The sequence below is a fragment of the Pelophylax lessonae genome, assembly GCF_965119305.1.
Source record: "Pelophylax lessonae genome assembly, chromosome: 3".
In the NCBI taxonomy this organism is placed as follows: domain Eukaryota; kingdom Metazoa; phylum Chordata; class Amphibia; order Anura; family Ranidae; genus Pelophylax; species Pelophylax lessonae.
The window spans coordinates 666109275-666121877 of NC_138770.1; the positions used below are offsets into that span (position 1 = coordinate 666109275).

Below are 12603 nucleotides of genomic sequence, written 5' to 3' on the forward strand. Positions count from 1 at the left end.
AGCGGCCGGCTCCAATGCTTAAAGCGGCACTGCGGCCCTATCTTAAAGCGGCCCCAGGGCCGTCGGCCCACCGGGAAATTTCCCGGTATCCCGGTAGGCCAGTCCGGCCCTGCATACAGGACTAGGCATGATGGGAATTGTAGTTCCTGAACAACTGGAGGGCTGTAGTTTGAGAATCCCTGATCTAGGTGCTTGCGCCACCTTTCTTTTGTGTTTTCAGTCTTTGGAGTTTCCCCATCTGAAGAGAGCAGCACGCCTACTATTCATGATAGAGTGAGCGCTTGGGATATTTAGCTGTCTGGAGAATTGTTTGACTTTGGTCTAAAGCTCATTTAATCTCAAGCTGTATCTGTTTGCCCCATATTGGCGCTATATGTCCACACTCTCAAGGGTACGCTATTTTAGCAAATAAAAGGTTGGCAGCCTATAAGATAGAGTAGGGACTGGCCAGAGTGGGATCACTTTGGCGCAGTTGGCATGCTTGAACATGTACTACAATATACGCAAACTAAGAATCTCTCCTTTATTATGTAAGGTTTAACCACTTCCCGACCACTCGCCGCCTTTTTTACTGCTGCAGGGTGACTCTCCTGCGCAAACCAACGAAGGTCTACGTCAGTCGCGTGCGGGAAGCTAGGGGTAAAGGGCACACCGGGGGCGGCTCCCCGCTGAGAGAGAAGGACAGTCGGCTGTTATAAACACAGCTGACCATTCTACTCCCTGAAATGATCACAGAGCTCATGTGATCCTTCTATATAGGATCACATGTCTCTATGGTCATTTCACAAGCCACGCCCCCCCACAGTTAGAATCACTCCCCTAGGCTCACATTTAACCCATTGATCACCCATAGGGTTAACACCTTCCCTGCCAGTGTCATTATTACAGTAACAGTGCATATTTATAGCACTGATTACTGTAGTGATGTCACTGGTACCCCCAAAAGTGTCAAAAATGTCAGTTAGGGGTCCGATCTGTCCGCCGCAATGTCGCAGTCCCGCAGAAGATCTCAGATCGCCGCCATTACTAGTAAAAAAAAAACAATAAAAATGACATAAATCGTTCCTGTAGTTAGTAGACACGATAACTTTTGCGCAAACCAATCAAAATACGCGTGTTGCAATTTTTTTTTTTACCAAAAATATGCAGCAGAAAATAAATTGGCCTAAAATGTTAAAAAATTTAGATTTTTAAACTTTTTTTTTTTTAGAATGTCATATAGCGGAATGTGAAAAATATTGTTGTTTTTTTCAAAATTGTTGATCTTTTTTTGTTTATAGCGCAAAAAATAAAAATTGCACAGATGATCAAATGCCACCAAAAGAAAGCTCTGTTTGTGGGAAAAAAAGGACGTCACTTTCATTTGGGTACAGCGCTGCACGACCGCGCAATTGTCCGTTAAAGTAACGCAGTGCCGAATCGCAAAATAGGGCCTGGTCATTAAGGAGGCAAATCCTTTGCGGTCTTAAAGTGGTTAATAGGTGGTTACGCCTCTTTAGTATCTTATATTTTGGATATATGGAAGCTAATTGGGACCTGAACACTAAGTGCCGGTTCACATTATTGCGGTTTGCGAGATCGCATTTAATTCGGAGCGCACTGCTCTTAAATTACATGCGATCTGATGTGCAGATGCGAGTTCAGCCATACACTTGCAAACTCGCACATGAGGCATTTTTTGAGCCGCATCAGAATCGGATCGCACAGTGGTTCACACTCGTGCGATCCGATTCTGTGCGAACTTGCAGATCGCACTGCGATATGCGATTGCAACTGGGGGTGTCGTTAACTTTTAATTGACACCCCCTGCGTATCGCATATGGCAGTGTGACCTGCCAGATGTGCGAATGCGATGCGGGAACACGATGCATATTCGCAGCGTTCCCGCATCGCAGAAGTGTGAACCGGCACTCAGATGTACATTTGTACCTTAAAGCAGAGTTCCGGGCACAAAATCAACCTTTTTTTCTTGTGCCCATCCGCTTGGTCTCCTTCACCTGAAAAGGAATTGGATAGTTAGGCATTTTTTTTTTTCACTCACCTTGTAATTGTAGATTGAAAATACTCACCTATTCTGTACTTCCTCCCTCGGTGCCGCGGCTCCGCCGTCACTTCCTGTCTTGTGATGATTCCTGGGAGCTGAACGTCATCGCTCCCAGGAATCAATGCGACGGCGCCGGCCCCGCTCGTCACTTCCGGGGCAACGCCGAATTCCCCGCTAAACAGCTTCTGGGCATGCCCAGAAGCTGTGGAGGAATGCGGCGTCGCACCGGAAGTGACGAGAGGGGCCGGTGCAGGCGCATTCTGGGAGAAGCGGACGCGGAAGAGGACGCAGAAGAGGACCGCGCTGGCTTCAGCTGCCCACAAGAGAGATGGCAACGCTGTGGAAGAAATTTTATAAGTAAGTATTTCTTCTTGTAGGTAAGTGCGAACCGGGACAGATCAGAGGCTATCCATTGTGGAATGTACTAGCCCTGACTGTCCCGGGGGTATGTTCACTGAAAAAAAGTTTTCGTGCCCGGAACTCCGCTTTAAGGTGCAGGTTAGTAATTAAAAAGGCCAGGGATGCCTGACATTGCTTTATTTTTTTTTAGGTAAAGTTGTGATGTTGAGAGGCAGTCATTTTCTTGCACACAGCTGACTTCCTCATGACGCGGTATCTGAAAACTTACAATCGCTTTCTCCTCTGTCACTAATCAGAACTACAAAATGGGATCCACATGTTTTCACCCATATTTGTTCCATTTCACACCTAACACAGTAAATGTAATTTCCATTTACATGACTGATGTATAGAAACCACCTGTCTGAGAAGTTAAGTATAAGAAATGTTCTCAGAAGCTTCATCCCAGCAAAAATTATTTTTTTTAATAATAATAATAAGGTTGAAATGAGCTGAAACAAAGATCCTTTGTAATCTGTACAAAGCTGCTGATGTGCATTGTTTATCTGAGATGAACATGCGTGTCTTCACACTTCTGTCTGCAGACTGGAAGTCTTTGGGTTACTTGTACCATCCCTGAAATTGTTTGTCAGGGTTATATCACAACACAAGTACCCCCTGTTGACTCTTCGTAAATGATTGTGCAGGATGAGCTCCCCAGATCCAATCAATTCTCTGCCCGTAGTTATGAACAATGCAAATAAAAGAATAAAAGGAGGCTCTGGTCCATCAAAACATTTCAACGGCCTTATCTTTCGGGACAACCTCTCAGACCCACTTCTTTAGGACTGGACGCACCTCCTGCTAATATTTCAATAAGAAGCTTACACGACTTGGAACGCCTGGGTTCAAAGCTTTGGAGGAATGTGCTGGACTTTGTCTACAGGCTAAAACTGATCAAGTTTAAACTCTGAAGAGACCACAGAGAGGTGTGAGATACCGTCACGACTGAAGCCCTATTTTTACGTCCCTGTGGTGTCTTTGCACCTAAATTCCATTGACCAGTGTTCATCCCTTAGAGAGATAATGAGTCCTCTCTCATCAACCTCCATCACAGTGACTGCCTCCAGAAAAATGACTTTTGATGATCTTCTCATTGAAGCCGGGGGATTCGGAAGATTTCAGGTTATGCTTTTATTGATTCTTTGTATCCCTCGACTCATCATCCCACTCCACTTTCTACAACATGTCTTCATCTCAGCTGTGCCACCCCACCACTGTGCCATCTCTACCCAGAGGAACCCTGGGAACCTGAGCCAAGAGGACCTTCTCTTCATCAACATCCCCCAAGAACAAGATGGGACCTTCAGTTCCTGTAAGATGTATTCTCAACCACAGCCTCACCTGATCCTCAACAGATCCCAGGAGACCATCAATGGATCTGGTGTGCAGAGCTGTGACCAGGGCTGGGAATATGACCTGTCCACCCTCTCCTCCACCACTGTTACTCAGGTAGGATCTTGTTGTCTCAAGAATTTAAGTATTAGGCTGGACATACACTATACAATTTTCTTATTCAATTTTCCATATAACATGAGGTCAAACCTAAACACTCTCAATTTTGTATGCAATCAGGCCCTTGCACTAAATAATTGAAGGTAAATCTAAAGGAAATTGAATAAGGAAACTGTAAAATGTATGACCAGTCTTAGGGATTTGTCAGTGTAACTATTTTTGTATTGCCTGGTTAAAAAAAAACTTTCACATAGACATGTTATTTGCACAAATGTAAGGCTAATGCCTCGTACACACGCAATGATTATCAGCCGACCGATCGTCCGACTTTTGTCCAGAGTTGTGTTTTGTTGGTTGGAATGTGCCTAGACTGCACACGAATTTTCTCGGCCAACACAAATGTACTTCAGAAGTGATGTCATGTGCTGGTTTACTTTCCGTGTGTTTTTTCTTCTCTGAGCATGCCCAGTCTTGCTCATCAGATTTTTGTCTGCCGAAATCTGTACTGACTGACGGAAAATCGGCCGTTGTGTTGACGGCCAACAAAAATTTTATAGCCTGCACACCAGATTTTATTCGGCCGAAAAGTCGGAGTCGGTTGTCAAAAGCATTATGCCAACAAGCCGAAAAATCGGCCGATCGGACGTTGGCCGAAAATTCCCGGCCAATAATCGATGCGTGTGTACGGGGCATTAGCTAAGGTATGAACAACCACATGAAGCCCAAGAGCTCACCTGAGTAACAAAATCACATAGTATAGTTTCTACAATGAACTTCTACAATAAGGCTCCCTGTTATTACAGTAAAACCTTGGTTTGCGAATAATGTGGTATACGAGCGTTTTGCAAGACGAGCAACATTTTTTTTAAAGATTTTAACTTGATATCCAAGCGCGGTCTTGATACACAAGTAGTAGAAAGATCACAGATTTAATTTACACTCACAATGTTAAAAACAATATCCTGTGTTAAGTAGTCTGGTGCCATGGTGTATACAGTAAAGACACTGGTGTATACAGTATGTGGCCAGAGGTCCGGGAGGCGCTGGTGGCTCTTAGCACTTACTAGAGAACTTGGACACACGCTGAGACACTCCAAGCCAGGTTGGGCCAGCGTAACGCGCGTTCGGAAACACCCGGAAGTGACGTCAACAGTTTCCCAGTGTTTCCAAGTGTCTCCAGGAAGTACTAGGAGCCACCAGTGCCCCTGGACCCCTGGCCACATACTGTATACACCAGCAGCTTTTCACAGATGAGCGAGCACCCGACTCCCTAACGCTGGATATTGTTTTTAACATTGTGATTGTCATTCCATTTTTTTTTTTACATTAAAACTGTGATCCTTCTACACTTAGATGTAAGTGCTCTATAAAAGTCCACAGAAAGAGTATACAGTAAAACCTTGGTTTGAGAGCGCTTTGGAAGACAAGCACATTTTTTAAATACATTTTGACTTGATATACAAGTAGCGTCATATATAAAAAAAGAAGAGAGGAGTCTGTAAAGTGTAGCAATATGGTTACATTTAATGAAGGTTCAATATTTAGCAACTCACATGGTTGATGATTAAAACAGGCACATCTAAGTATGCAGGTATCCGGGGTAAAGCTGTCCACATAGACCATCCTCTGCACAGCCATCTTCATCATCACTTCCCCGCTGCACTTCTCGAGTGATTCAAAGCCTCACTTTCAGATCGCTCTACTGCAGGCTATTCTTCCCGGTCAGGATTGAAGACTGACAGTGGTGAGAGTCGATGGTTCAGAAGATGGTCTATGTGGACAGCTTTACCCTGGATGCCTCCATACTTGCCTATTTTAATCATCAACCATGTGAGTTGCTAAATGTTGAACCTTCATTAAATGTAATGTTGCTACACTTAGAGGCTCCTCTCATCTCTCTTATATTCTGTAGCTCTGCTAGATTTTGCTTCTAATCCCCTTGGGAAGGCTGCATATTGTGGATGGACATTTTATGGTTACACAACCAATCACATTGCTATAATCTTTGTATATAGACTATAAACCAAAGGACTTGTGGAACGAATCATCTGAGTTTCCATTATTTCTTATGGGGAAATTCACTTTGATATAAGAGTGCTTTGGATTACAAGCATGTTTCCAGGACGAATTATGCTCGCAATCCAAGGTTTTACTGTAATTTTTATATAGGTGACTATGGTGATCACAGTTCAAAATTAATTCATAGTGCAAACAATAACCCAATATGGATAAAGTGCAGGTGCTCAACGCAAATTTCCCAATCAGCCGTGTGATATCTAGATAACACCGATCACTCTCCACCGTGATTATGGATGGATCACTCACCAGATGTCGTTGGTCTTAGATGCTGTATAGCATTAAGACCAGTAGCGCTCAATTGGTCGCCAAGACCAGGGCAGGTACCAAACTGCTGTGTGGTCACTCCACAGACCGGTCCCACCTTCCTCCCTCCCCGCGCCAGATAGAGGCCAAAGTGAAGAGAGATTCCAGATAGTGTGATACGTTTAAAAATTACTTATTACCCATCCTTGGGTTAAAATGTAAGTCAAAGCAGTACATCAGAGTAGCAGACCGTTCCTATGACCGTTCACGTACGGAGCTCAAGCTTTGGAAAAGTAATTTTTAAATGTATCTCTTCACTTTGGCTTATACCTGGCGCGGGGAGAGAGGAAGGTGGGACCTGTCACAGTCCAAGAACGGAGTGACCACACAGCAGTTTGGTACCTGCCCTGGTATTGGCGACCAATTAAGCGCTACTGGTCTTAATGCTATACAGCATCTAAGACCAGCGACATCTGGTGAGTGATCCATCCATAGTCACGGTGGAGAGTGATCGGCGTTATCTAGATATCACGCGGCTGATTGGGAAATTTGTTTTGAGCACCTGCACTTTATCCGCACTGGATTATTGTTTGCACAAGGAATTCATTTTGAACTGTGATCACCATAGTCACCTATATACAATGTATTCTTTTTCTGTGGACTTTTATAGAGCACTTATGATGCACATGCACTATATATGAATTATTTACTATATGCACCTTATGGTGGCTATATTCAACTATTATATCTATTGTCCTCAGCTGCAACACATTTCTAATTCTATTTAATTCTAACACTATATTAAACATTTAGTTCACTTTGGCGTGCGGGATATACTACAAGTATATTTTTTTTACACTAGCAATATGATTATACTTTATACTGTATTTTGTATTGCCGTAATCATTTTTTATATGAATAAATGGTTGTGGAACTAATCATCTGAGTTTCTATTATTTCTTATGGGGAAATTTGCTTTGATATAAGGGTGCTTTGGATTACAAGTATGTTTCTGGAACGAATCATGCTCGCAAGCCAAGGTTTTACTGTTTTTTTTTTTATTATTATTATTATACAGGACTTATATAGCACCAACAGTTTACGCAGTGCTTTACAATATAAAAATGGAGAGGGTACAGTTACAATGCAATAAAATTAATGAGGGTTAAGAGGGCCCTGCTCAAAGGAGCTCACAGTCTAATAGGGAAGGCCAAGTGGTACAAAAGGTAATAACTGTGGGAGATACACACTCCCTGTACACAGCAGAGGCGTAACTAGGACCTTCAGGGCCCTGGTGCAAGAAACCATAAAGGGCCCTCCGGACCCCTGATGGGGGCCCTTTTCTTCAAGCCTGGGGGTCTTCCCACTGATCCTGGAGCCCTTTACTCTCGTTGAGGGGCCCTTTATTACATTCCTGTAATGGTACCTTTTCACAAGTACTGCAGTGGGCCCCCTTCCATCTGGGGGCCTCCCCATGGTGGTAGAATACCAGGGCCCGGTCACAAGTGTGACCTTTGCCATCCTGGAAGTTCACCCCCTGGTGTCAGTAATTTTTATTTTTTGGTACTTTAATTGTATTATTTTTTATCATTTTATTTTAGTTTTTTACAATGTCACTGACTATGACTCTGTCCATTCAGAAAAGAAAGGAGCTGGCAAATTACATATTTACCGACCCCTTCCTGGTTCCCTATTGTGACACATCCCCTGCAGCAGCCGGCAGGAGAGGGGAGGGAGCAAAGTGTGTGTGTGTGTGGGGGGGGGGGGCAGCACAGTGGGGGGGGGGGGGGACCAGGGGAGCACGCAGGGGCCAGAGACAGCAGAACACAAGTTAACTGGATAGGAGGAGTGGTGAGGGCAGCATACAGAGGAACCAATTTCCTCCATTTTCCTCCTGCAGCTACAGGAGGAGAAAGGAGGACAGTGATTTCTCTACATGCTGCCCCCGCCGCCCCTCCTATCCAGGTGTACAGGGGAGCCACACAGGCCCCCTGGAGCATGGGGCCCGGTTGCAATTGCAACCCCTGCAACCCCTGTAGCTACGCCCCTGGTACACAGTGATTATTGCTAGCAGCTATACCAGCTGATAGTGATAATCGCATGCAAAATCCAGCAGGCTGGTTATACCCAAGTTGAATGGAACGTTCAGCCTGCCCACACTTTGTTAAATTCTCAGCCGGTTCAGCAGGATTTGAACTGTCTATGGCCGGCACTAATAATGGAATATTGGGACGCAAACATGCCCAGGACACCTAAAAAAGCAATATAATTTTTTGGGATTATGAAGGGTGTGAAGAGCTTAGTCTTCCTTAACCACTTCTGGACCGGAAGATTTTCCCCCTTAATGACCAGGCCATTTTTTGCGAATCGGCACTGCGTTACTTTAACGGACAATTGTGCAGTTGTGCAACGCTGTACCCAAATACAATTGATGTCCTTTTTTTCCCCACAAATAGAGCTTTCTTTTGGTGCTATTTGATCACCTCTGAGATTTTTATTTTTTGCGCTATAAACAAAAAAAGAGCGACAATTATAAAAATAAATAAATAACAATATTTCTAACATTCCCAATAAAAATTTAAATTTAAAAACATAGGTGTGCACAGCCTATTGCATTAGGGTGTGCACCTCAAAGCTCAATCACATACATGTGTATATATACTGATGATGGTGTCAGTAGAGCAGTGGACGCTGTCAGTAGGGCAGAGAGTGGTGTCAGGGCAGTGGATGGTGTCAGTATTTTTTATTTTTTATTATATCTTACAATTTTAGTATTTTTTATAAAATTGTAGGAGCCATTAGGGGGCTTTGCTGAAATATCAGAGGTTCAAACAGGGGGAATCTACTCCACACAGGGTTATTAGGGTGTGCCCAGGCACACCTGGCACACCCTGTGCGCACGCCTATGTTTAAAAATCAAACTTTTTCATCATTTTAGGCCAATTTGTATTCTGCTACATATTTTTGCGTATACAAAGACAGATTTATGTCATTTTTATTTATTTATTATTTTTACTAGTAATGGCGGCGATCTGCGATTTTTAGTGGGGCTGCGACATTGCGGCGGACAGATCGGACCCCTAACTGACATTTTTGACACTTTTGGGGGGGGAACAGTGACACTACTACAGTAATCAGTGCTAAAAATATGCACTGTTACTATAATAATGACACTGGCAGGGAAGGGGTTAACACCAGGGGCGATCAAAGGGTTAAATGTGTCCCTAGGGAGTGCTTTCAAACTGTGTGGGGGATGGACTTATGGAATGAAAACGGAGACCTGCGTTCCTAAATAAGAGGCACACAGGATTTCTGTGTTCATTGCTGACAGAACAGCGGTCTGCCGTATTTACAACAGCAGACCGCGGATGACCGACAGCAATCGCGATTGCCGCCAGACCCACAGATCGACTTCCCTCGTGGCAAATGGGCGCGCGCCCCCCCACTAGGGGTCCCGCGAAGCAAAGGACAGTTACGTTGTTTCGCGGGACAGAGCCGACCTGCCCCCCCCCCCCCCCCCCCCAGCTGAAATTGCATCTCTCCACTAGTTGTAATTAAAGGCGAAGTTCACTTTTAAGAAAAAAATATATTTGCCTGTATTTTTGCAGGAAAGAAAATTGCATTTAAACTTCCTCCAGTTTTCTGCTCATACCTCTGTACATGCCTTCAGTTAGAAAGCTGGAGGAAATGCCAATAAACCAGGAATGCACTTATTACTGCACCCGTAGTCCACTAAAGAATATGTAGACCCAACATTTCATATTCCCAATACGTGTCTGCTATATCATGTACTGTACTTGTAGGAGAAAGTGTCCTGGTCTCTTTGTATTGCTTCCTTTGTGTGAAATCTCTGGTGTTCCTGCCAGTCTCTCTGCTTTCCTATTAAAAACTGACCACACTAAGCATGAGAGCGCAGCATGGTCAGTTCTATAGCTATGCTGGGAACTCAGCCCGCTCTCCTCCAATAATCAGACTTGTCCTGACACCCCCCCCCCCCCCGCACAGCCATTAACTAGAAAGCTCAGTGTACTGCTGTTTCTCCCCCCCGGCTCTTATACAGCTGAAAACAGAGGTAATCGATTACTTATTAAAAAAAATGGGAAGAACGGTATTTATAATGGGTTTTTATTTTTTATCTATACAAACATGTTTTGCATTTCCTATTTAAACCTTTCACTGGCTCAGTGAGCTGCTATTTCTCCTCCTTCAGCTCTTGTGCAGCGGAGATCAGAGGATATGTGATCACTTATAAAAAAAGAGAAATAACTGTATTTATAATGCATACTCGCCAACTGTCCCGTTTGTGACTGGACAGTCTGGGAAAATAGGAGCCTGTCCCGGGTAATTTACACTGTCCCGGCAATGTACTTATTTACACTTTGCACTTTATTAATATTTACATATTACATATTTTGTATGGTCACACCTGAGCACATTTGACACTTTAGAATTGCAGGGAATTGTGATGAGAATTTTAAACTTTAGGCAGAAGTAGTGCAGCTGAATGGGAGAATTATTCCAACTCTGCTACTCTGGCCTCAAGTTTAACCACTTAAGCCCGGAAGATTTTACCCCCTTCCTGACCAGGACCTGTTTTGCGATTCGGCACTGCGAGACTTTAAAGGACAATTGCGCGGTCGTGCGACACTGTACCTAAATGAAATTGACATCCTTTTTTTCCCACAAACAGAGCTTTCTTTTGGTGGTATTTGATCACCTGTGCGATGTTTTTATCATGCGCTATAAACAAAAAAAGAGCGACAATTTTGCAAAAATAACAATATTTTTCAAATTTTTTAATATGAATATCCCCCAAAAAAATGTAAAAATCAAAATTCTTTAACATTTTAGGCCAAATTGCTTTCTGCTACATATGTTTGGTAAAAAAAAAATCGCAAAAAGCATATTTTGATTGGTTTGCGCAAAAGTTATTGAGTTTACTAACTAAGGGAAAGATTTTTGCCATTTTTGTTGTTTTTTATTTTAACGAGTAATGGCGGCAATCTGCGATTTTTTTTGCGGGACTGCAACATTGCGGCGGACAGATCGGACCCTTGACTGACATTTTTGACACTTTTGGGAGTACCAGTGACATTACTACAGTAATCAGTGCTATACATATGCACTGTTACCGTAAAAATGACACTGGCAGTGAAGGAGTTAACTTTATTGGAGAGGGAGGGGTTAAGTGTGTCCCTAGGGGCGTGTTTCTAACTGTGATTGGCTGTGGCTACTAGTGTAAGAACAGAGATCAAAGGTCCTACATAGTAGAACCGTGTGATCTCCATTCTTACACAGGGAAGAATGACAGGAGGCTTTGTTTACATTAGCCGCCTGCCTTTCTTCTGGTGTAACGGAAGAACGCGAGTGCACACGCACGGGGGGGGGGGTCTGTGACTGTGCGGGAGCGCGCCTCTGGTGGCGCGCGCTTGTAGCCCTACGTCGCTTTGCCTGTGAGGGGCTGACTGCCGATGTAAATAGTCGTGCGGCGGTCGGCAAGCAGTTAAGATGTAACAGGTGTCAACACCCCTCCCCTAGCAAGGCCTTGCTAAGTCTTCACCGGCAGTTGGAGCTCTTATCACTGTCCAATGTGATATTTGTAATCCCAAAAGAAGTGATGTGTGCAATAATGTCTGCGGTCAGTGTGTTGATGAAGAAAAGGTTATACTTGCGGTCAGGATTCCACACAGGCACCCCTTCTTTTTCAGATGTCCATTCGTGAGGATCCTGTAAGACAGGCGATGCGCTCTCCCACGCTCCAGCATCTGGGAGTAAGCGATACTCTGCTGTCACAGGCTGTCTGCCTGGCCTCCACTTGCTTCCTCTTCAGCTATAGTGTGTCAGCAGCCACCGTGTAGCTATCAGCATCCGCTCCACTGAGGGCGAGCTCCGCACTCGGGTCAGGCCTCGTGTACTAGGCCTCAGCCACCAACAGTTCTGTGAGCACACAACAGGCTGATCCGCACTCACTGGGTCCCGGAAGCAAGAGAGCGTTCACACTGTGGAGCAGATAGGTTTATAGTCTCTCCCATGGTCCTTCACTTCTCCATTGCTCCCTGGGTGTACAGTTCCTTCAGCAATCCAGATAACAGTCTGCTCCCAATACAGAACTATATCTCCCACAATCCAATCCTTCCACTTCCTGCGAGAGGCTGATCTCCACCTGAAAACAGTCTTAAAGCGGTATACAGACAATTCCAACAATAACAACAAGCATATAAGTGTATATACATATTCTAGTAGTCCGATCCCGGCTACATAAGTGTAGCAAGGTTTCCAGGCCTGTGTCCTGATCAGGGGTCGGCAAGGTGTCAGCTCACGGACACCGGTGTCCGTGACTGGGCCTTGCCGGGTCCGCCACGCTGCCCCGCTATCTGCAGCCA

At 44.3% G+C, this 12603-nt stretch overlaps 1 protein-coding gene across 1 annotated transcript in view; it reads left to right on the top strand.

The window, feature by feature from the left end:
- LOC309550665 (uncharacterized protein) overlaps positions 1-12603 on the top strand; it is a 124045-nt gene that overhangs the window by 70801 nt on the left and 40641 nt on the right. The window contains 1 exon segment of the mRNA XM_082250999.1: positions 3360-3895. Within this exon segment, the coding sequence (XP_082107125.1) occupies positions 3360-3895 (536 nt within the window).